The sequence below is a fragment of the Tachypleus tridentatus genome, chromosome 13 (genome assembly GCF_004210375.1).
Source record: "Tachypleus tridentatus isolate NWPU-2018 chromosome 13, ASM421037v1, whole genome shotgun sequence".
NCBI lineage: Eukaryota > Metazoa > Arthropoda > Merostomata > Xiphosura > Limulidae > Tachypleus > Tachypleus tridentatus.
Window position 1 is genome coordinate 192937995 of NC_134837.1, and position 27151 is coordinate 192965145.

The following is a 27151-nucleotide window of genomic DNA, read 5'->3' on the forward strand; positions in this document are numbered from 1 at the left end:
CATGCCACCTTGAGGAGCTGTGTAAGTATTATCGACCATGCTGCACTGCTTTTTTTTTTTTAAATCCTGTATTAATTCATATGAGAAAACATTAATTAAAATAATAGTAATCGAAAGGTGGCTTATCGAGTACACATCTGTCTTTGTTTGTTTATTTATTATTTCAATTTATTACAGTGATTATCACGATTACTTTTGCTAATCATAATAGCACATAAGGCAGTACAGATTTTTTTATGCAATTATTTTTGATAAATGAAGAATTACACAAAATATGCGAACAACCTATTACCTACCTTATTTATTACACTAGTTTTGTCTATTTTTTTAATGATGAAGTAGAGCACAAGGCGCGACTTATGGCAAATGGCTTTTTACTATTGGGTAGTCAAATTACTGTTAGAAGGTAGGGTTAGTATCTTAAATGGTCATGGGAACACTGTGAGAATGTTAAAGAACATCACCAGGGAGGCCATTAATCCCCACCCATTCTTCGGATTATCTCTGTTTGATTTACTCTTCAACACGTTTCCCCCATGGGTTCGATCTTCCCCTAGAAAGGGGTTTTTCATTCCTTATATGGCAGTCCTGAATGATGCATAGAAAAGGCTAATAAAAAAAAAAAAAGCTTTATGTTAGATATGAAGGGACGTTCAATAGAGACAAGTAATGTTACTATATCCCAGACGGTGTTGCACCTAACGATGCAGAGATTTGTTTGTTTGTAGTTATGCACAAAACTTCATAGTGGGCTATCGATGGTTTAATGACCACGGGTATTGAAACTCGTTCTGTAGCATTGTAAGTTCACATACATACCACTGTGCGGGGAATTTCCAAAAAGTCTTGACTAAATCATTCGCTGCTTAAAGGTACTTGTTTGACGTGGCACGGGCTTCTGGTATAGCAATAAAACCAAAATTACAATATTTAATCTGTTACCTCTGTCTATACTGAAAATACGCGCGTTCTACATTTCAACTAATGTGAAACAGAAGGCGGATGTAAATACATTTTTTAGAACAACATAATAAGACCTTACCGGAGTTTTAAAAGAGGTCTAACGTTAGATTGTAGAATAACATTACAAGTTATTTGTTGATAATGTGAAATACGATAAGGTTTGTTTGTTTGTTTGTTTTTTGCATTTCGCGCGAAGCTACTCGAGGGCTATCTGCGCTAGCCGTCCCTAATTTAGCAGTGTAAGACTAGAGGGAAGGCAACTAGTCATCACCACCTACCGCCAACTCTTGGGCTACTCTCGTACCAACGAATAGGGGGATTGACCGTAACATTATAATGCCCCTACTGTTGTAAAGGCGAGCGTGTTTGGTGCGACGGGGATGCGAAACTGCGACCCTCAGATTACGAGTCGCACTCCTTAACCAAACTGGCCACGATAAGGTTTAGCCCAAACTATATTAAAGTAAATAATGTACTCAAATTATAGTATTAATTTATTTATTTTATCGAATAAAGGCTGTACTTAATAAATAAAGCCCATAGTAATGTTACATCTAAGACAAGTGGACTTTATAAATTAGTGTCTGCGATTAGAATCCTTTTATATTATTCTAGAAATCCTGTACTTAAAGAAGTAATGTTGCATTGAAGATATTAATTTGGTTGTACATGTGTTGCAGGTTTCTACTGGTTTGAATTCAAATGTTTGAATGAAAACTGCACTATCGACGCGTACACTTGGTTCAAACAAATCATTTCTCTTTATAGTTCCATAATTATTCACACTTTCATTAGATAGGTATTAACTATAAAAAATTACATAAATATCTTTCAATGTTTATCAATTAACCGCTAAACTAATGTGGAGTCTAGTTTATAGGTGGCCTTTTTCTTTTATTTTGAAAATATATATTTACTGGGGAAAAGTGTTTAAGACTATCCTTACCATGTATGAAGTAGCTGACTAGTTCGCTTACTAGTTCATGTTTTCTCTAATTGTTTTTCAAAATAATTTATTGTACAATGTAGGAGTCTATCTGCTATTGTTTCTATGTGTGCGTATTTATGCAGAATTCGGATCAGGTGTTTCTGGGTACTTTGTAAGCTGTTGTAAGTAGTGTATTTTGTATTGTTTGTAGTTTGGCTTGTATTAGCTTTTTACTAACATTTATCCATACAGGGGTTACATGGTCAATAACGGATCTAATGTATGTTTTATATATTTTTATGATCTTATCTGCCGTTGCTCCACTATTTTTACCAGTTAGACTCCTGGCATAGTTTGTTCTTTGCCAAATCTTCGTTTTAATGTTATTTTTGTAGTTTATCCGTGTTAGCTTTGAGTCAAGTGTTAGTCTTAAAATTTTGCTGATGTAGCAGTCTGAAGTCATGCTCCATTCATATAGATCTGAGATTGTGCTTTTTTATGTTTAGTTAACTTTGTGAATACTACTAGTTGTTTTTATTTTGATTCTGTATTTTTGACAATATTCACTTATTAATAAGTGAATTGTTGTTAAGCACAAAGATCGTTTGTTCTTTTGAATTTCGCGCAAGGCTACACGAGGGCTATCTGTGCTAGCCGTCTCTAATTTAGCAGTATAAGATCAGAGGGAAAGCAGTTAGCCATCACCACCCACCGCCGACTCTTGGGCTACTCTTTCACCAACGAATAGTTGGATTAATCGATCATTATAACGACCCTATAGCTGAAAGGGCGAGCATGTTTGGTGTGATGAGAATTCGAATCCCCGGCCCTCATATTGCGAGTCGAGCGCCCTAATAACCTGGCCATGTCGAGCTTCCAAAAATACTGAGGATAGGTTTTTACCAAAGGATCACAAACTGTATACACTGCTGACCGATATCTTAAGGTCAATGAACATAAAGAAAGAATATGCATTTTGCGTTGTTTAACTCAACCATTTATTTGAGAAGAACTTCCAAAGACGAAAACAAGAAAAGGGGAAAACAAAAATTAAAAACGTTTTTTAACATTTAATAGGGAAAATGTGAACACTATGAAATAAGCCTAAATACTAGCTGGTCAAAAGTTTAAGACCATACTGAAACGAAGCGTTAGTCGGTAAACAAGTAACGAAATTTAGTCATTTGTGTTCAAGCATTAGTGTTGTCAACATCTCCCACTGACATCTCCTGTGTTACATTGGGTAAAAACATGGCGAAGGCTAAAAAGTTGAGAGTTTGAACGTGGCAGAATTGTCGAGCTTTTTGGTATTTCTTAACGTGCCATCGCTGGTGAGATTGGGCGTAGTGAAACTGCTGTTCCAAATTTCTTAAAAGACCCTTCCACGCCTCCTTCCACACCATGAAACAGCTCAGTTAAACTTTGCTGAGAAGCACCAAACATGGGACATAGAAAAGTGGACGAAAGTTTTGTTCTCTGATAAGAAACAATTAAACCTGGATGGTCCAGATGGCTTCCAACATTACTGGCACGATAAGGATATCCCACCGGAGACATTTTCTACACGACACAGTGGAGGAGGTTCCATCATGATCTGGGGTGCTTTTTCCTTCCATGGAACAATGGAGCTTCAGGTTATAGGGGCGTCAAACAGCAGATGGTTACATTGGCATGTTGGAGAAAGCATCCTTGTTGACTGAAGGCTCTCGCTTGTGTGGAAATGACTGGATCTTTCAGCAGGACAACGTTGCAATCCACAATGCCCGCAGGACAAAGGACTTTTTTATGGCGAATAACGTGATTCTTTTGGATCATCCAGCGTGTTCGCCCGTACTGAACCCCATTGAAAATGTTTGGAGGTGGATGGTAAGGAGGGTCTATAGAAATGGACGTCAATTCCAAACAGTGCATGATCTTCGTGAAGCAATCTTCACCACTTGGAATAACATTCCAGCCAGCCTTCTGCAAACGCTTATATCGACCATGCCAAAGCGAATTTTTGAAGTTATTCACAATGACGGCCGTGCAACTCACTACCGAGACCTCTTGTTGGGCATTTCCTACCATATTTAGGACTTCTTTTTGGTATGGTCTTAAACTTTTGACCAGCTAGTATTTAGGCTAATTTCATAGTGTTCACATTTTTCATATTAAATACTAAAAACGTTTTTTTCTTATTTTCATCTTTCGAAGCTCTACTCAAATAAGTGATTGAGTCTAACAACACAAAATACATATTTTTTCTTTATGTCCATTGGCCTTAAGATTTTGGCCAGCAGTGTATCTTCGGACTTACAGTGCGGTCGTTCAAAACTTGGCCACACACGAACCAACTACGAGTATTTTGAAACTAAGTGGAACTATATGTTTTAAATTTGTCAAGAATACTAAGAGATCGTGCTAAACGATTTTTTTCAAATATGCTTTGAGCAACAACCTTATCATTTTCTGTTCAATTTATACAAAGAAACCAACAAAACAAACCCATTCACAAGATTTTAGTTTTTCGGGGAAAAAAATGTTAGTCCAAAAATAAGAATAAAAATTCGTTACAAAAAAAAGTCTAAATAACAGTGCGCATGTATATATTATTTCTTTTACTCTTTAATTTATTTTGAATTTCGCACAAAGCTACTCGAGGGCTATCTGTGCTAGTCGTCCCTAATTTAGCAGTGTAAGACCAGAGGGAAGGCAGCTAGTCATCACCACCCACCGCCAACTCTTGGGCTACTCTTTTACCAACGAATAGTGGGATTGATCGTCACATTATAACGCCCCCACGGCTGAATGGGCGAGCATGTTTGGCACGACCGGGATATTAGTAACAAAAAAAAAACAAAACAATGTAAGTCTACAATTAGTTTTAGCTATAGAATTAAAAGAAAGAAAAATTCAGTCTTTGTGGCGGTTTTGTGCGTGTTAAACAAAGAAATAATCAGATGAATTTTTCGAGTTTATGATCCAAGAAACTGATCAGAAGTATGTTCGAAACTCGGTTTTCTACAAATGATCGTCTGAGTATTTTTATGACCTTACTACGTTTTGAGATGGGAAAAAACAACAACAAGCAGTAAATGTTATAGACACTGGAAAATTAATTTCATCTTGTATGGTGGGGCAGGTCTGCCGTACCCCTCGGCTGTTTGCCGCAAAAGAAAATGTGCTTGAAATAATAATGGCGTTTGAGACATTCTGCAATCCATTGTCAAAACGTGGTGATTAGCGCGTGGAAGTCGGTTTTTTTTTAGGTTCCGCTCAGTTTCAAATACTAAACAACAGCAAAAACATTATCCCCAGAGAATAACCTAAAACTAAGTAAAATTTCAAGGAAAAAAATTCTCGCTAACCCGTATTTTTAGGCTTAACACAAGAATTATTTCAAACTATCAGACGCACTTGACTACACCGGTAGAGGACTTGCATGTTGTTGTTTTCCCGTTTCTAGAAAGTTTTTTACGCCTATTCTACAGAAAGTAACCACATTTTAAGGGCGAGAGACGTTTTTCTCGGGTGACACATTTAGGCTTGGTAAGCCACCTCCCTTACGTAACAGCGATACCATTAACTTATTTTTTATTTTTAATTGTATTATGTATTATACATTCACACAACTGATATATTGATAGGAATACGTATGTAAAACATAAGTGGGTCAGTGTTTGTGTGTGTTTTTCGTATAGCAAAGCCACAAAGGGCTATCTGCTCAGCCCACCGAGGGGAATCAAACCCGTGATATTAGCGTTGTAAATCCGGAGACATACCGCTGTACTAGCGGGGGGCAAGTGGGTCAGTGAAAATGTTAATGTTTCCGCCACCGTCCAAATTTTATATCACTACTACTGTCAGTACATGGTGTTATTATTTTACTATTTGATTACAAGTGCTTAGCATGGACGTTACTATTTACAGACCGTGAAAGACTGAAGTCCATATAATGATCGTAGACATCTTGGGAATAGGGATTACGCACGGTAAAACTAAGTATCTCTGACGTCACAATCTACATGGCTGTGTACTACAAATCCTGAAAGTTATCACGAAGTCCTTACCAATAAGTTTTTAGAGACAGTTCCTAAATTTTGGATTTAATAGTCCAGGATTAAGTGTTCATCATCGTAATCAAGTTTTTATGCTAAAAATCAAAAGGATTTCTCAACAATAAATCGAAGTCAGCAAACTATTTTAACTTATAACAGTTATGTATAAAAAAATAACGAAGAATCCCGGTTATAAACTTCAGGTTTTGGAACTATAATGCCTTGAATTGTTCAGTCAGCACAATAAATTTAACTGTAGCCCAAAGGCCTAACTTCCAGTAGTCATGTGGTACAAATCCTTGAATTTATAAAAAAGGATTTCTTAAGGTATTCACTGTTCTTTAGGATTGACTGATCATACAGGGAAGAACAGTCAGCACAGAAGAGATGTGCAATGAGCTATTTTCTACTTTTTATCAGAGTGCAACGTTACTAGTTCAATATTTCACTATTACGGCTTCGTCAGGAGCTATTGATATCCTAATCCACTTGGATCTCAGATTTGATTTACGTTTATGGATATGGTGCAACGGGGAGTCACAACGTGTGTGTGCGCGGAACAAAAATTTTCCTTTCCAGGAGAGTTTTGTAGTAAAAAATTAGCACAACAGCTCGATGACCACGTGTAGACTATCTTGAGTACAAATCGAATAAAGCGTATAAAGAACGCGTTAGACAGATAGTTGTTCACTGGATATCATCCCAAACTGAGAGCAGACAGTTCACGTGTACAGGATCTTTCTTCCTGCTGGGTTGCTCTCATCTGTGGACAACGATAAACCACCGCCCCCTTGCAACTTACATAACAACCGATTTTAAGAGTGATGATAAGACTCGACGTTTTCCAGCTCCAAGAATACCATAATAAAGAACCCTCTGTTAAGGCTGCTTGAAGTGTGTGACTCATGCAAGACTATGAGTGAGGGGGTGGGGTTACAGGTCATCTAACGCAACTGTGTAGTGAGAGTGAAAAGGTAGAAAGGATCCTATGGTACATTACATCATGTTGTGACGAAATATATACGTGCGCGTTGTCGATAATGATGTAATTTTATACGCCATAAACTTTCCTTATCACAATAAAACTGATTATAAAGTTCTCTAGCAAATGGAACGTTCTAGAACAAACGAGAAAGAGAGGGAAAACTGCGTTATTACATTGCACACAGTAATAAAAAACTTTAACTTAAATTACAAATCATAGACGTCGATAAACCTTTATAGCTTCTTTTGTGTGGCACAATGAAATTTTTCGATATCATTTGCGAACGTCGTATCCATTGTACAATGTGATACTGGACACGTGCTGGTACAACCGACCGATAAGATAATATACTTACAGTTTTAAAATTCAAAAGTAATTTTAACATTTTTGTTTTCTTTTCCATCATTATTTGTTGTTTTTTTTTCTTCGTAGACGGATGAACAGAAACAACAAAAACAATTGATTGGTTATTTAGATACTAAAAGTGAAAGGTACCTTTGGATCTGATTCTACATCGGTAGATTAATAAAAATAAACTCTTTTATCAAATATTACACAAAATAGAATATGTGAAACTCTTAGAAATTAAGTAATTTGCTTCAGGTATTTCTATGTTCGTGCACACACAGGAAACGCAACTTCTTAGAAATAAAACCCAACAATTAAATCTCAACGAAATAGTTGTAGAAAAAAAATCAATACCTTGCTTACGCAGAGGTGGCTATTACTATGGGCGGCTCGGCATAGCCAGGTGGTTAAGGCATTTGAATCGTAATCTGAGGGTCATGGGTTCGAATCACCGTCACACCAAACATGCTCGCCCTTTCAGCCGTGGTGGAGTTATGATGTGAGGTCAATTTCACTATTCGTTTGTAAAAGAGTAGCCCAAGAGTTGGCGGTGGCTGGTGGCGACTAGTTGCCTTCCCTCTAGTCTTACACTGCTAAATTAGGGATGGCTAGCGCAGATAGCCCTCGAGTAGCTTCGCGCGAAATTAAAAAACAACAACAAATAAACAAGTTTTTACTGTGAACGCAGCTCTCCTTGATTTCCGAATAAACCTATCTAGTAATTATTTATTTCACTTTTAATTTGTATTTTTGTATCCGAACGTATAAGATCATGTAAGTTTTTATAACGTAGTGGCGTATTTTAGAAATGGAGAAAAAAAAAATGCTCATGCGACAGTGATTTTGTGACGTGGTCTGTCGAGCACGAGCATTGGATAAAAACCTATCTGGTTTTATTGAAGGATATAATTGTAAAAACAGAACAAAATTTCGAAAAAAATAATCGCTTAGCGACAAAACCATCATAAATATGAACCATACACCGTCTAATTCAAGTACATTCTTTATCACATCGAGAGATTCCGTGTCTATAACACATTTCAGAAGATTGAAGACAAAAAAAGTTGCATTCTGATAATAAAAAAAGAAGCACAGTTTTTGTTTTAGTTTTCCATCCAAGCCGCCCATGTCACGTTGTATGACCTTCAGTTACAGCCCAGAGAATCGAAAATGAAGCTTTCTACGAGATAGTCACTTGTAGGTGGAGTTGTAACGTAAAACCTCTGATCTTATTGTACAGTTCTTCAGCGTGCCCGTATCATTCCCAAAACTCGCTTGCTGACTTTATGTCTCTCTTTCTTCGTGTGCTCCAAAGTTTTTAGCGTCTGAAAATGTCTAGACAACCCTTCAAGAAAGTGCAATGTCCTGTAGGTTGCTTGAATGGACTACTGGTTATAATGGAGAAAATCTGCAGGTCATTCTTAACAATGCATCACTTATAACAGTAGTTTTTATACGAATAAATCTCACGTGAAAATACAATTTATGTGATGAATAGCTGGTAGCAATAGAAGAGAGTATCAAAATTTACTAGATTAAGGGCTTTACGCTTATATGTTTTTACCCTGTTCAATGAACTATCTAAACAGTGGAAAAGTGGTAATTCCACCTTATTTACATGATTGTACTGAATATGACTGGATGTAATCTACTTGTGAGAAACGTTATCTCTAAGACATCTTTGTATCACCATTTCTCTTGCATGTGGTAAGAACAATGCCCTTGTTTAAGAAGGCCTGCTATTTCCAAGTGACGTAAATGTTTTTAATTTAAACGATGGTATAAAATTGTAGTTAAACGGAAAGAGTCGAGTCAGTCATAAAACGCGTTAGTTTTGTTTATAAGTTTCATCTTAGGAAAGCGATCCAACGCACATACCATTAAAAACAAAACAGTTTTATAACTCCATATAAATGGATTGTTTTTTCGCAATAATGTATTTCGTTGCTTTCTTCTCAAAATTCAAGGGCGTAGTCGTGGTTTGAAAAATGGGAAGAGGGCTTACTTATAACATTTAAAAATATATGCGCGCATAGCGGCTATGGTATCTGTGGATAATTGGTTTTATATTAAGGCTGAAGACCTCGGGAAGAGGGGAGAGCTGAAGCTCCCCAAGTCCCTTTTCTACATCTACACCCTTGAAACTATGGTTAGCACTATAAAACGCATTAATTTGTCCCGGCATGGCCAAGTGGGTTAAGGCGTTCGACTCGTAACCCGAGGGTCACGGGTTCGAATCTCCGTCACACCAAACATTCTCGCCCCTTTCAGCGGTAAGGGCGTTACAATGTTACGGTCAATCACACTATTCCTTTGTAAAAGAGTTGCCCAAGAGTTGGGGGTGAGTGGTGGTGACTAGCTGCCTTTCCTCTAGTCTTACAGTGCTAAATTAGGGACGGCTAGCGCAGATAGCCCTCGAGTAGCTCTGCGCGAAGTTCAAAACAAACAAACACATTAATTTCATTTATAAGCATTAAGATTAAGGGCATTATTGAAAATAATTTTCAATTAAAATACAAGGAATGTTTTAAATCATTAAAACACATAACTTCAGGACTAAATGTTACTTTATAGACATGTTGATAGTTCATTTAGTTAACTTGACAAATCTATTTTTCTACTCCAGGGAAAGCTTCAGCTACTTTATCGTAATTCAATATTAAAACAAGAACGCTGCTTTTACCACTTTAAAATTAACATATTGTTATAAAAATAGCTAACAGTGTTCTCGATCGAAGTAACGAACACAATCTGCATTCAGTACATATACATAATTGCAGTACAACGAAGCGGCTGTCGAGCATCAGGTATAGACAGTTTGTTGTGTGTTTCGAGCACAAAACTACACAAACGGTTGAATAATGGATCTGACTCTCATTTATATAACGCACTCACAGCAAAGAGTGTACGTTTGTTTGTAATTAAACCTGTTATCTGCCCATCATTGATATCGAAACCCGGTTTCCAGCAGTACAAGTACGCAGACGTATCGCTGTACCACCAGGGGGAGGCTGTGTATCTTCAAATCTGCTTACAGTTACAGCTATAATAACGTTTCCCACACTGGGTCTCGTGAGTAGTGTCCGAAATTTCAGTCTTTGGACTTAAAACACTAAAATCCGGGGTTCGATTTGACACATTTGACACAGCATATAGCCAAATGTGGCTTTTGATTTTCAAAAAAAAAAAGAAGAACGAACCGAAATTTCATAAACATATTAAATGAATGTGATTTATAGAGTAAAAGTAGTTTTCGTAAAATTTAATTGATAGAATTCAGTTTTATATGTTCATGTGAACGGAATTTTAAATTCTAAAAAAAAAGCATTTAAAAAGGTTTTTTTGTTAAATAGAAAGTACATTTCTATTTCCCCTTTTACCTTAACACATTTATTTACACAATTATTGTTTTTGCCGATCATATAATGAGTTGTAGCCGCATAGTGATATGTCTGCGGACTCTTAAAATGCTAGAAATAGGGTTTCGATATCCGTGGTGGACAGAGCACAATAGCCCTTTGTACAGCTTTGTGCTTCATTAAAACCAACCAAACAAGGAGTTGTATGGTTGTGATGTTTATAAACCGTTTTCGCTTATAAATTATCCAGACTACGACGGCAAAACCTTAAATATAGTTTTTTGACGCAAATTAAAAGATGGATGATTTATTAAAAAGTACTAATTTTTTACTTTTTGTAAAGTGACCTATCTTTACACGTTTCAATATATACTATGGTGATGACTGATGGGGTAAGTTGAAACACGTAAGGATGCGTTCCTGCTTTGATCACAACTCATATCGTTGTATCCACCATTTTTAATAACAACGGACATAAAACCAATAAAAAACCATTCTAATACATGTACAGAATATCACCACTGATAAACATGTACTGTTTTGAAAGTTCACGTAAGGTATTACCATCGTTCTGAAAGTTAACTGTATATTCATATTAACATACAAGGTTCTTACATTGTGGCATAATTAGTTAAGACTTCGCTTGATTATGTTTGTAGTGAGAAGTGTAAAAAACCTATTTCAACAACCATAGCCCTAAAATGTAATAAAATGATAGGAAACGTCCCATTGAAAATCGGTAACAATAGAAAGATTGAATAATTTTGTTAAAATGTTAAAAATATATAAGGAAGCAATATTTTAAAACAACATGCCAAATGTCTGACTTAAGAAGAACCTTTTAAGGTATTTTAATTTGTAGCTGTTAAACACACACCCAAGACATGGGGATTGGAGTTGGGGCAGATCTGAACAATAACTCTCATGTCACTTTTCGCGGAGACAAATGGTCAATCTTTCGCCAATCATAAGTGGTAACACACACAGAATTTTGTCAAATAATGGTTTAGATTTTTAAATTACTAGAAATAACCCATAACATTTGGTGTAGTCATGTTTCTAGAAACATATATATCTACGTATGTGTATTTCATAAGCATTTCAGATACTTGACCATTTCAAGAAATCTTTCCTTGGTGAATCTGTTTGATACTTGCACTTGAAAGTTCGACCACCAGAAGCTAAAACTGGTTTTCAGCATCATTTGCGTCATCATATATTAAAAAAAAAATCTAACGAGGGAAACTACAAAGGTCAAAAACTTAAACAAAATAGCCCAGAAATTTTAACAAATTGGAAAACAACGACATAGAGAAAAACAGTGCTTGAAAGAACGTGCTTAACAGCAGCAACAAGTATCCTGACCTTCCCCCCCAAAAAAACAACAACAAAAAACACTTTAATTCCGTAAATAGCAAACACTGCAAGCTTAGCTTGTCCATACAATTAAGGGAAAGAACAATTAAAATAAAAACAATCTTTTTCTGAAGGAATGGTTTCTTCTGGAATGTATTCAGATTGTTGGGTTTCTTATCTGATGTAATATTTTTCCTGCTGATGTGATGTGCTTTGGAAAATTATAGTTATGCGAAGAAATAAAAAATAAACATATCTATATGTTTTGTTTTTTTTTGTTTTTGAATTTCGCACAAAGCTACTCGAGGGCTATCTGTGCTAGCCGTCCCTAATTTAGCAGTGTAAGACTAGAGGGAAGGCAGCTAGTCATCACCACCCACCGCCAACTCTTGGGCTACTCTTTTACCAACGAATAGTGGGATTGCCCGTAACATTATAACGCCCCCACAGCTGAAACGGCGAGCATGTTAGGCGCGACGGGGATGCGAACCCGCGACCCTCAGATTACGAGTCACATATCTATATATTTATTTAGATTGCTTTAAAGAAAAAAGTGTCTATAGTGTCTTCCAAGTGTTTTTGGGTTGATCAACAGGAGGTTGAAAGTCTTAAGCATAATACTTTAAAGTTTTTTTGTTACTTATATATGCTTTTATTATTATCTCTTATTTCAGTGCCGTTTTTTCTTGGTATTTTTCAAAATCATTTTTATTCATTTTCACAGTCAGATATTCGATAAAGAATACATATCTTACACAGGTTTTTATATCCTTGATGACGAAAAACTCACTTGAAATAAAAATGTATGTCAGAACATCTGGTATGGGTATTAACACTTTTATTGGTAATCAGAGAACAATGTTTCGACCTTCCTGGGTCATCTTCGGGTTACAGGTTTTTATATTATTCGCACTCTAATGGCACAGCGATATGTCTGTGGACTTACAATGCTGGAATCTGGGTTTCAGTACCCTTGGTGGGCAGAGCACAAATAACCCATTGTGTAGTGTTGTGCTTAATTACGAACAAAAACTTGTATCACTCGTTCTTAAGATAACAAAGTTCTTCTAACCAGATTTATAGTCTCTAACACGACAAACCGAATAATTTCCAGAACCCGAATGAATTTGAGTCCAGTGACTTGACAGATGCAGTTTAAATACTTGGTTTTTGTACCGTACAGAATCTACGTATAGTGCTGTTCACGTGAAAAGTACATCATTGTCTGAGACAAACAATCCAGCAATTCATTGAACGATCACAATTCTCTGATTTAAAGTGAAAGGAAAATTTTGATAATATGTACCTCTGGTCAGGTTTGGAAAATCATGTCGAAATACTGCATACTTACCACGTGTTTGTTATACTGAAATTGTAAAATAAGAAAAAATTCAAACAAGCACGAAAAGTTTAGTGAAAATTACTTTCACTTTTATTTTATGACGATCCCCTACCCCGATGGAAAAGCGACAAGTTTATGGATTAACAATTGTAAAATCCGATGTTCGATTCTCCAGGGTGGATAGAGTGCAGATAGCCCAACAATAATTTATGAAGAACACTACACGTCACGCAGTAACAGATATTATATCTAATTACAACTACACAAGAGAAGGGATAAGTAAAAAGATAATTATTTACTGTAGTCCGACTTCTAATTTCTACAAAAGTTCCATTATCTTGTAAATGCTGGTTGTAGAGAAATATTTGTAAACATGAGAGTTCGGTAATTATCGGGTATATAATGGAGTAGTAAAGATACTTAGCTTAGCGTGCGATTAGCAACCCAAAATGCTTCTGTGCTTAATGTGCACACTTTCATGTACCATGCTTTGAAGTGTAAGAAGTGAACAGTTAAAGATAGTTCTTTGACTTTTAGAACTTTCGCGCAAAACTACATAATGGCTATTTACGTAAACTTTTGAGCCGAAAAACTACAGAGAAAAGGCAACGAATCGACAGCACCCATCGCCAACCCTTGAGCTACTTTTGTCTGATCGAATGACGGGATTCGACTGTCACTACTTTAGAATGAACCAGTAAATAATATTAGTTTTATCGTGATGCCATGTCACACACGAATAACATCAGATGTTGTTTTTAATTCAGTGAGTTCTTTGTTCAGAAGTTAGAAGCTGTTCTGAAGCCTAGTATCTGTTAGTACAGAAATGTGACAACGATCACGTGCTTTAAATTCTGTGAAAGGCTCGGCATGTCCAGGTGATTAGGGTGCTTGCATGGTAATTTGATGGTCGCGGCTAAAATCTCCGTCACACCAAACATGTTCGTCTTTTCAGCCGTGGGGGCGTTATACAGTTACGGTCAATCCCACTATTTGTTGGTAAAAGAGTAGCCCAAGAGTTGGCGGTGGGTGGTGATGACTAGCTATCTTCTCTCTAGTCTTACACTGCTAAACTACGGACGGCTAGCACAGATAACCTTTGTGTAGCTTTGCACGAAATTCAAAACAAAGAAAAATCATCGAGGTGCCAAGTATGTTTTAAACTTAGCAGTGAGGTATACAGTTCATGTTTTATAGTTACGATGTACTTTGTCATGATGTTTTTTTTTTTATTTCGCACAAAGCTACTCGAGGGCTATCTGTGCTAGTCGTCCCTAATTTAGCAGTGTAAGACTAGAGGGAAGGCAGCTAGTCATCACCACCCACCGCCAACTCTTGGGCTACTCTTTTACCAACGAATAGTGGGATTGACCGTCACATTATAACGCCCCCACGGCTGGGAGGGCGAGCATGTTTGGCGTGACTCGGGCGCGAACCCGCGACCCTCAGATTACGAAGCGCACGCCTTAACGCGCTAGGCCATGCCGGGCCCTTGTCTGATGGAAGAGTTCATGCACTTACTTCAAATTAAGACGAGAATGGAGATGAAACAGGTCGTTTACGGTTCCTACCTGAATAACTTTCAGGGATTACCAGTGGAAGTCCTACAGCTTTGGCTCTTCCTCGCTTATCCCTGTCCAAACTGCGAGCGTGAACCTTCCGGCAATTGTAAGACTGGTAGAGGAGAAAGGGCTGACCGATGTCCAGTGCTGTCGGTGTCTGAACGTGATGAGTCATTCCTTCGTGGATAGTAACGACCTGTGGGAGGCTGAAGCGACAGACGAACTCTCGGGGTGAGTAGAGCCGCTGATGGCTCCAGGACTGGGCCGTGTAGGAACTCATGACGACGTTACTGGAAATATCTCTCAGTAAGGGATGAATGAGCTGAAACCACCGTGAATGCTCTTATTAGTAAGTGTTACCAAACGCTGCGAGAACGATACAGCATCATGCCTTCGCGGTGGAATGGACCGACTTCGTAAATCGTGTGGTTACAGCTGGACTTTAAAAGTCTTAGTAGAAAAAACAAGTAAAAGAAAACACAAAAACTGCGTTGTATAACACTGAAACGTTCGAAAAGCGCGTTTCTGTGAACACTTCAAATGGGCGAATCTCACCAAATTTCTCGAAGATTTTTGTAGACCATCAAACACGTGCACAGCTATTGTCACTGATAGACTTCCCAAAATGTATGGGACCTCGAGATTCTAACAGGTCAAATGGAGCCTAATATCTGAATGACAGTAGTCGTCAATCTTGTCGTTCTTCGTGGCGTTTCTTATACACGGGAAAGGGGAATCTGTTTCATTCCTAGAGAACAAACCCATATTCAGTTTTTCAAACCTGTATATCTAGAACAAACACTTTTTCATGGAAAATTATAGATGAATGACATAAAAAATGTGCTGAGTCAGTAAGGCAAGAACGTTCCGAATTTAGGCCATACAAATCCCATACTATATATATTTAACCACTTAACCCGCATTACGCAGTTGGTCGCTGTAACAGATAGAAACGATTCAGTGAAACAACGTAACCAGATTAACATATGCAATCGGGTTAATTTTATGTGGGGTACGCCGCGAGGTTTTAACTGGGAAAAGTACTTACGTTACAGCAGGTGGATCGCGCATGCTCATTGTCGGTAGGTCGGACTATTAGTTATGCTAGACTGAGCGTTTTGAGGCAGACACTGCCGCGCCTTTCTCTTCTTTGAGTCAAGGTTAATATGGGTAGGAGGTATTCGGCCTAGTAGGTTCCAGTCGTTCCCGTCGTCTAGTCAACCGTTCATTGGCTTGTTTTTTTCTTCTAATCTTTAACTTTTTAACCGCTTCCGTCATCAAAACTGCGCAACTGTCATCAGAAATCATCGAACTAAAATTGCAGCGCGGAACCCTGTAAACCTGTAATTTACGGAAAGCTTATGGTGTTAGCACAGTGTTTCACTTAAAGCCAGAAATCATTTCTTGGCTAATACGGATTTTCGGCGCTTCTTTGTCAGGTGTCTGAACTTTGTTGTGGTGTTGTTAAATTTTTAAGATTCTGCGTGTGAGATGTAGGTATAAAACGAGGCCTAGTGTTCAGATTGTTTCTTTTATCGATTTCCGAAATCTATTTACATGTGTGTGTGTGTATTCCAGGATAGAACAGATATTACTGATAGTTTATCATCTAAAATATTTTAAAATCAAGCTATCATTCTGACAAAAAATAATAATTGAATTTGTTTCAGTTGTCTTCGGCAAATATTACTGAGTACCAACCAGATAATATCAACCATATATTAACAATTGTAAAACTATTTCTTCCCACCCTGTATATAGATATAACGTGAAAAAAATTCAGAAGTGAATTACACAAACACATATACATATATATATAACAATCGCGCGCCCAGTTCTTGTAACTACGCTAGAATTTAATTTTGACGGTTGAGAAAAACCGGTTTTTATACCCCCCCCCCAAAAAAAAAAAAAAAACAACAACAACAACAAACAACTGTGCATGTGCTACACAAATATTTTCTAACATGTTTGGGAGAATGATAAGTGTTAGATCTATCATTCTATCGATAAATATAACCGAGATGTAAAACGTCTATGGTTTTAAATAATACATACAGGTAGAGTGATATATCAGAATGTAAGTTGTTGTTGTTTTTTTTATATCGCCGTGTTAACTATTTATGCAAAACAAAAATTAATTCTATACAGGACTGCTACTATACAATGATTTTACTTCGTCATCACTATAACAGAAAAAATAACCATGGGAAATTCTACACTTCAGTATCATGAACAACATGTTTAGGAAGCTACACACCAAGATCAAAACAATTATGAGATAGGTAGTTCAAAGTTAAAATGTTTTTCTTTGTTTTTTCAATTTCACGCAAAGCTACACGAGAGCTATCTGCACTAGCCGTTCCAAATTTAGCAATGTAAGACTAGAGGAAAAGCAGCTAGTCATCACCACCCACCGCCAACTCTTGGGCTACTCTTTTACTAACGAATAGTGGGATTGACAGTCACATTATAACTTATAGGGCGAGCATGTTTGGTGTGACGGGAATTTGAACCCGCGAATTGAAAATGGAGTCGTAAATAAACAAACTTAAGTTTTGAGACATAGTTTTTGACATTACTTCCTCGGGCTGCCACTCCCTGTTTCGACTTCATGTTTGAAGGTGTAACATTTATATTATAAATGTGTATGATAGTAATAATGTTCTATTTGAAACAGTTTAGGCTTAATGAAATACGTAGATGGTGCTTGTTGGTCTCTCGGGAAACAATGATAATCTTTGGACTAACTTCGCGCTGATTGTGTGACTATAGTTCCTGATGTCATTTCTACAAGGCTGTCTTTAATAGTGATACTGTATGTATGATAATTATAATGCATGATGATCAATATACCACATGTCATTTATATGCCTGTAAAATATGTATAGCTGTCATATTCATACCCTGTGGGAAGTCGGTAAACACTGGATTATAGGAACTACTGTTCTATACTGGATTTGGTAATTACATGAGGTTTATAGATGCAATCTATGTTGGTGAATATATATGCAAATTCATTGCAAATATAAGTCAACGTCTCATGATAAATAGCAAATTAATACAAATAATCCTCCTCTTCGCTGACTCTAGTAAGCCTGGTCACGGTTTTGCTGTAGTTGGCCAGTTCTCCTGGTAGAGTGACAGTTTGAACACTGTACAAGGAGGTCGGAAACGTGTTTATTGAGAATTATGAGTTGATTATATTGATATACCTTCCACCCAGTCGTCTACCCTCCATTTCTGTGATGGAGTTTGGGTTGTGACAGTTCTTCAACCCTTTTCCATTGTGGTGACGACCCTGAACTCTGATGGACTGTCGCTGTTGCATTCTTTCTTTGAAGCTAAATATTTTCTAAATCAAATACATACCTACAAAATTACTACCTCACTTTTGGTTAAAATCGCCATCATTCTGCCGTCTCCTGTTTCCACGATTATTACCACTTCTTATAGTCAGCTTCAAGGATGGCTACTATATCTATAAATCTCTCAGTTAAGTCAGTGTTGGTTATAATTTGACATTTACCATCAGCCATCACCGTGAATGGCGATCCGATGTTCGAAACTGAGCTTGTTGGTATCTTTTAAGTTCAGGTTTAAAGATTTCTTTTGTGGGAGACAGCGTGGACATTTGTGTAACATGTCCGAGGTCAGTCATATAGTGGTAAAAAAGCAACAACAAAAAGTGGAATCCTTTATACATTAATACACCGTTATGCCTGCGATATGAACGTTATATTACATCCACGGTCTGCTCGCAGCTATATATGTATGCATGTAGTATGTTATGAGGCTCCATATAAGCTACAGACTACATTAAAATGATTGTGTCAACGGGAAAACAGCCACTCTTATTTGCTAGATAGTCAAATAAACGAAAAAACTAAACTATACAATGACGATGGTACATTTATTAATAACGCCCAGATTTAATTACAGTAATCAAATCTATTTTTGCTAAAATCCATAGTTCGATTCTCCGAATTGGATATAGCAGATAGCCCAATAAGGTTTTGCTCTAAAATGAAAAAAAAAAAAAAATCAAATGAAGCATCTAGCTTTCTGTGGATCTTGGGATCATTGGTTTATTTTAAAAATATTATGAGGAATTTTCATGACGTCTGAAATGAAAAATAGGTTCGTGGAACGTGTGAATAGCGGGATGGATCCAAACGAAGTGTGAAGAATATTAACATTTCAGTGGAGAAATATCTCACCGTATTGGTTAGTATTAAAATACTAGTCTCAAGTTACATTATTTCTTTTTGTGTTTATCGGGAATTATATGAAGATTACGTACATTCCAAGGGTGACATGTGTAGAAAATTACTGTTTTATTTAATGTTACACATGTATGCATACACGTATTTATGACTGCTTCCGTCTTTAAAACAGTTATCATCAGCAACTGATAATATGGAATGATCATATAAATTATATGGAGTGGACCAGTTAAATTTGATACGGACTAATTGTATCCATGGAGATACAGCCAGAACTTTTTTAAAGGACTAATTAGAAATTTTGCGAATTTTGGACCCTTATAATGACGTCATACAATTCTATAACCAGGTCACATAAGAGCAAGACTATTGAGTCTTGAATGAATCGTATAGTAACTTTATCAAAATACACGGAAAATGTACCATAGCAACAAATTCACCGATGTACATTTGTGATACGCGGACGCACTTTGTTCTTTTCAGTTTAAAATGGCTTTTATCGTGACTAGTTCAACCGAAATTCATCATGAGGGATGGAAATCTGACGACCTATTCACTAATCCAATAGAGGCAATACTTCACTTGTATACACAGTTCACATAGTATTTTATCTGTTATTTCTAAATGTAGATTGTCTTTCAAACTGTCCAGTTTATTTACTTCTAATGAAACTTAAATTCCAGTCAAATTATCAATGACAGAACACTCCTCCATGTCTTAGTCGAACCTCCTGTTATTGCGTGTCTGCTTGTCGGGAAATCAGTTTTTACTTGAAAATAACACACAATCTGTGCCGGTGGTACAAATAAGCAGATTAAGTAGTTGCACAGGGCTCTGATCCCGAGCAGCTCAAAGGGTCCACAATTTACTGGGGTAATGTTTCATCCCAAATTATGACTTTTTGCCTGTTTTAGTATTCTAATAATAAAAGAATAAGTGTTTTTAATGAAAACGATCCAAACACACGCCACTCGGTAACGAATGGACATTTAAATATTGCGGAAACAAGACGTGTCTGTGAAGTGCGCGCGCCCTGATTAGTTGCTAAGTGCAATACATCATAATATGCGTAAATTAGCACGACATGACCAGGTGGTTTGGGCGCTTGATTCTTAATTTGAGGGTCGCGGGTTCGAATCTCTGTCACACCAAACATGCTTGCCCTTTCAACCGTGGGGGCGTTATAATTTTACGGTCAATTCCACTATTCGTTGGTAAGAGAGTATCCAAAGAGTTGGCGATGGGAGGTGATGTCTAACTGCCTTTCCTCTAGTCTTACACTGCTAAATTAGGGACGGCTAGCGCAGATAGCCCTCGTGTAGCTTTGCGCGAAATTAAAAACAAACAAACCAATCTAAAATTCTAAACCTTAGTAACTACATTCCGCAACCAACATGCTAAACGTTTATTTTAAAGTTTCTAGCTTACTGTATTTAACCATTGAAAAAGTCATCATGGCTTCGGTTTACCAGTAGCATTTCTGGATAGATGTTGTATAATGTTATATAAAATTGTTGCACTAACATAATTTCTTACAGATGATGGTAAACACTTTCAGAGGGTATCTTTTCGTATATCTTATTACTACCTGGAAGCACTCTTATGTTTGTTTTTTTTACATCAATTTATATATAACATAGAGTTGGAAATAGAATCAACTGACGGCACCATATGATGGAAGAGTGTTCCAAATGCTGCTACTTAAAGCAATTTTATAGTCATTTAGAAGGAAAAAAGCTCATTCATATCATTAGATCACGTATGAAGATTTGGTTTGTTTTGTTTTGAATTTAGTGCAAAGCTACACGACAGCTATCTGCGCTAGCCGTCCCTAATTTAGCAGTGTAAGACTGGGGGGAAAGCAACTAGTCATCACCACCTACCGTCAACGCTTGGGCTGTTATTTTACCAACGAATAGTGGGATTGACCATTACATTATAACGCCTTTACGGCTGAAAAATCGAGCATATTCGGTGTGAAGAGGATTCGAACTAGCGACCTTCAAATTACGAGTCGAGAGCCTTAGCCACCTGGCCATGCTGGACCTGCATGAAGAAATTGAAAAAACAAAACAAAATTTAAATATTTATAAAGATGTTTAGATCGCTTATCTACATCTGTGCATAAGCCATTGCCTGGATGCAAATAGTTTATAACGCATACATTAGCAAACTAAATCATGTAAATCGTTAATGGTGAAAATTTGTAGAAGTTACGTGGTGTTTTTATCCTCTGTTGGTCGTATAGATTTCGTTTAGGTATGGTCTAAGCGGCGGTAAGAAAATCTGAAATTTTACTCAGACATGCATGATTTATAGTTTTCGTATCTAATAAAGAAAATACGATATGGTACTTATTGTATCTGATTTAGATATAGGAAATTATGTTGTATACGCCTACGTGCTTTTTATATTTATGAAAACGCAAGGGAATTAACGTGTAACACAATTGCGGGAACTTGTTGACTATTCGATTTTATATTAGCACTTAGAAACGTGATTTAGGCTTAACCTAAGTCTGCGTGTTATTATGTTTATGGCAGAAAAAGCTGTTAACAGTAACAGTATTTAAATAGAAACTGGATACAAGCACTGTTACTATAATTTTGTTTTTACATATTTGCACTGATATAACTTGTTTTATAACTAAGCACAAAACTGCAGGAGGACTACATACATAACCTTCCCTAACTTTAACCTAATACACTAAAGGCAGCTAGTCAACAACACCCACCGCCAACTCATGGGCTACTCTTGCCTGATTGGATAATGAGATTTGACCATTAATCTCACCCAACCTCAATGAACGGAGCCTAACAGGAGGTGAACTTGAAACCAACAGAATCAAAATCTTGGCATGCTTAGTACAAGGCCTCGTTAGACCTAATACATTCATATGTGTGGGTGTATAAATAGTGGTGCACGTTGTCCAGAAGTCTAACAATCGTTTCATCGTGTCTAGCTTTTCCACTTTTGAGCAATTAGTAATTTTTTGTTCTAAATTTTTGAAACTTATGTCATATTGTCAAGGTTACTGTTTGCTTCATTGAGAATTACATTTTTAATAAAACTATTTTTTCCCATTTTATTCCACTCACGATTGTTTGTTAACCTGTTTTCTATTTACATAAGTTTCTTGTGTTTTTGTATTCTACTATGTCGAGTCAGAATGCAAAAACAGTACTTTCTCTCAAAATGTTAAAAATACAGTGTGAAGAACGCATGTTCTTTAGACACAGAAAAAGTATGCATTTTAAAATCATCTACGTTTACGAACATACAAGTTAAAACACACTTGAGTATAGCTAAACTTTTAATCGTTATAATGTTTCAAATGAAGAAATGATTGCAAGGGGAATGTCTGATAATAAATTCATAAAGCGAAATAACTTCTAACTTAAAAACCGTCTTTATATGTTTGAAAGTGTGTGTGTGTTCTTATAGCAAAGTCACATCAGGCTATCTGCTGTGTCTACCGAGGGGAATCGAATCCCTGATTTTAGCGTTGTAAACCTGAAGACTTACCGCTGTCCCAGCGGCGGTCTTGTTTGTTGAAAGTTTTCAATACATATATTTAAAATCAAAACAAAAAAAGACGCGTTGTCCAAACTTGGATAAATGTCTCTTTTTTTTTTTCTATTTTTTTAGGTGTGGAATGTGAATCCTTCGTTCGGATTCCAAAATTTAATTGTGACACGCACGAGAATATCATGAAATACGCACAGTTTTATATATTTCGAAGTTTGTGAATACTTTCTGCTAATTTTGTCGGTGGAATACCGGAAAAAAAAGTCATTAAATTTTTTCTTTGAATTATATATTTTGAGGTATTGATTTAATACAAATTCGAAACCGTAATTTTTAGAATTCTTAACATTTTTGTTGTAACTTGAGTATTTCTTTTTTGTGTGATTTCGCTGGCCCTTGAAAACATCGTAGTTCTTAGCGAGACAATAGGCCACTGCCAGAAGGCATCAGGTTTTACCAGACGCCACATGGGTTGTTTAGGAATTCTGCCAAGTTTTGTTGAAGTGTTCGTAGGAGTGTTCGAATTCGCCTTCTAAGGAAATTGTCTGATTATCCCGAATTGCTAACCACAGCGACTAAGACATGACGTGCTAATACAGCCTATCTGTAGACTTTGATAGTAATATCAATGAAATGAATAAATTGAAAATAAGATTGAATCTTAACAATAAAAAAGCATTAAAAGTATCAATAAAATTTAAATTTGTGTGATTTCTATAAAATAGAATGCACTCAAGAATATGTCAGATATCTTCAGAAAATCTTACAAAATGTTTCAAAGCTATTTGTACACCTAAAGGTGGCAATAACTTTAGGAAGGTACGTTTTTTAAAATCTCGAAGTAAGATTACATTATTTTTCCCACTGGGTAACTTTATCAGTAAAAAAAATAATCAAGAACATCAGAGTAGCGGGCAAAAGAAGGCCAGTCGACCCATCGAGGTCACTTACTAGTTATCAGAAAACCCAGTTTTCACACCTGAACAAAAATAAAAATATCCCATCCACAAAACTTGTTAGCAAATCTTAACAGAAATGAAATTGTAAGCACAAACATGATAATTCCTTAACATGTCACGGAAATGGAAAATTTCATAATGTAATGAATAATATAATATAATATAATAATATAATGAATGAATCGAAATTTCTAACTTTTTTTTTTGAAGGTGAAGAAAATCATATAGTTAGTTTTTCTTTGAAGACGAAAGGTGGAAGACTTTCGAAACGTCGTCTTCTACACTTGGGTCTCCACAACAGGCAGTTACCGACCATTCTACAAAGATTTATATAGTTAGCTCTTCCTAAATACTCGATTTGTACGCACATATACATACATATGTGTTCTTAATTTGTTGATCCAATAGCTAACGGATGGTAACTTCTACTTACAATATTCTATAGAATATATTGGATATTTTTCATGTATATCAACACTATGCATTTTCTTCTTAGACATAAATACAATTGGATGTAATTTTGGTGGGCATTATTTCTCTACGCATTTTTCTTTGTCAAAAGTTCGTATCATTTGAAGACTACCTACACTATTGCAATATAAGAGTCGAATTTTTATGAGATCTGCCGAGCTCCTGTTGGACTATCAATCGACAAGTTATCGGGCGTTCCCGGACTGTGCATCCAAAGGATTCATCATTTGGGATTCGTTGTCGAAAAATAAACGCACGTACCAACCCTTGGAAACGTGATTTCCCTATAAGAGTGAGGATGAAATCTGACCATTGGGAATACAGCATGGCCAGGTGGTTAAGGCACTTGACTCGTAATCCGTGAGTCGCGGATTTGAATCCCCGTCACACCAAACGTGTTCAGTCTTTCAGTCGTGGGAGTGTTATAATGTGACGGTGAATCCCACTATTCGTTGATAAAAGAGTAGCCCAAGAGTTGGCGGCAGATGGTTGTGACTAGCTGCCTTTCCTCTAGTCTTACACTGCTAAATTAGGGGCGACTAGACCAGATAGCCCTTGAGTAGCTTTGCGCGAAATTCAAAACAAACCAAAACAAACTTACCATTTGGTCTAGTAAGTGTAGCATAAGAATAGGAAATGGGTGCTGTTGAATGGTCACTTGGCTAACAACTCAAAATACGGAACAGTAGTGTGCAGGTAACCTTAATGTAGGTTTGTACGAACTCTTGATACAATCAGAGAACCGACGAAAACTACAAAGGTGAAGAATTTTTGTGCCAATTGCGTTAAATTAATTTTAACTGATAAACTGCCTATTCTTGAACACAAAAGTATATTATCTTAGCACATCGTTGCTTTGCCACACGTTACACTATAATACGAGGTCTGTTCAAAAAATACGCGGACTGTTTGAATTGCGCGGCTCCAGTTGGCTCCAGGGGAATCCGCTTGGTATCGCTAGGTTCGCACAGATCAGATGATTACGACGCTATTTCCCGATTGCAGATATCTTCATTTGTGTATTAGCTACGCGGTTTTAAGTGAAGTGCGATTTTTTCGTTTGGCGGATTTCAGAATGAATGACCTGAAGGAGCAACGACTTGCTGTGAAATTTTGTGTTAAACTTGGAAAATCTGTGACTGAAACTTTTGCTATGCTTAACACGTCTTACGGTGATGTTGCTATGAAGCGTACGGCATGTTTCAAGTGGCATGAACGTTTTAAGGATAGTCGACAGTCCATTGAAGATGATGAGCGTCCTGGACGTCCTTTCACGCCAACTGACGACCCACACGTCGACAAAATCAACACCCTGGTGCGGGCAAATCGACGTCTGACTGTCAGGGAGCTTGCTGAAGAGTGTGGGATATCAGTTGGATCTTGTTACGAGATTTTGACCGAAAAATTGAAGATGCACCGCGTTGCTGCGAAATTTGGGCCTCAGAACTCGTAAGTTTTTGGCCAAACACTCGATCACTGTTCTTCCCCAACCCCCCTACTCACCTGACCTTGCGATTTTTTCTTGTTCCCCAAACTCAAAAGACCCTTGAAAGGAAGAAGATTTGAGACGATTCCCGAGATTAAGGCAAATGCGACGAAGGAGCTGGAGGACGTTGCAAAAGAAGCGTACCAGGACTGTTTCAACAAGTGGAAACACCGTTGGGATAAGTCTGTGCGTTGGGGAGGAGAGTACTTTGAAGGGGTCCCAGATTTGTAACTTCTAAATAAAGTACATTTTGTTTTATGACGTCAGTCCGCGTATTTTTTGAACAGCTCTCGTATATGTTACGTAGTGTCAAAATAACTTCGGGATTATAAACAACTATTTATATGAATTAGATTCTCTTCATCTTAACTGCATAACATTCAGAAGGTAACTCAAACGAAACTATATCTCTGCGGACAACATTTTTAAACTTTATGATTAGTCACCTTTTAACGACAAGATGATACTTAAGGTTTACTGATATAATAAAGATTATAATTTCACAGTGAAATTGCATGTTTGTACATAAGTATGCCGGATATGGTATTGTATTTTACAGAGTAATTATATAGCAATAGCAAACCAAAATGTCATAAATCATTACTCTGTCCACACGGTTGTAACAAAGCTATGATTTTTAAAGGAAGTTTTTTACGTCACGTGATGAGCACGTGGCCTAACGACTAGAAACTTCTTGAAAGTTTTAAGAAACAAGTTCCGTGATACAAAAAAAGCGAGTCATGCTACAGAATTTTAATTTTACGAGTTCTTTAACAATAGTTGGTCGATTATTGAATGTTTTTTTTTTTAATTAAGAACAAAGCTACACAATGTTGCTCTGCCCACCGCAGGTATCCGCAGACGTACAGCTGTGCGATTGGAGGGGATAATTATTGAATGAACGATGTTTTTAGTCAGTTTATGTGTTACTTCAATTACTTGAATATTGAGTTAGTATTTCGGCGAATAGAGATATAAGAAACAGTTAATAGAAGATTAATATTGAAAATAGACTGAATTGAAAGAAGATCACAAGGGAATTGGGCCCTGCATGGCCAAGTGGCTAAGGCACTCGACTTGGGTTCGAATCCAAACATGCTGTGTGGGCGTTATAATGTGACAGTCAATACCACTATTTGTTGGTAAAGAAGTAGCCCAAGAGTTGGCGGTGGCTGGTGGTGACTTGTTCCCTCTAGTCTTATACTGCTAAATTAAAGACATGCAGCGCAGATAGCCCTCGAGCATCTTTGCGCCAAATTCAAAACAAACCAAACCAAATTAAAGTCATAAGAATAAAAAGCCACGAATTTAAGAGAGAAATTGTGTAAATAAAGCATAATATTTGTAACGGAATTACAAAAAAATGTTAAAAAATCGAGAAACCTATGGGAAACGTCCAAAAGAGTTACAAGATCAGAATGAAATATAAGTCCAAAACTATGTTAGTATAGCACATGAGGAATATAATACCAAATTAGTGTATGAAATTTGTGAAAGGACATTTACCCTAGGATAAAAATCTTCAAACTGAATTAACATATGAAAGATTCGAATCAGCCACATCTATATTTGAGATCAATCAAAAATTATAACTCAGAACG

The 27151-nt window shown here is 36.8% G+C and overlaps 1 protein-coding gene across 2 annotated transcripts in view; it reads right to left on the bottom strand.

Moving 5' to 3' along the window:
* Positions 1–27151, bottom strand: part of LOC143237414 (uncharacterized) — a 61717-nt gene that overhangs the window by 29451 nt on the left and 5115 nt on the right. The window contains exon 2 of one of the 2 annotated variants that reach the window (XM_076476646.1): positions 14890–15628. In XM_076476646.1, coding sequence (XP_076332761.1) covers positions 14890–15160 — 271 coding nt within the window. In that variant the 5' untranslated portion in view covers positions 15161–15628. Of the gene's footprint in view, positions 1–14889; positions 16103–27151 lie in introns of those variants that run through there. The other variant, XM_076476647.1, reaches the window with a different exon arrangement.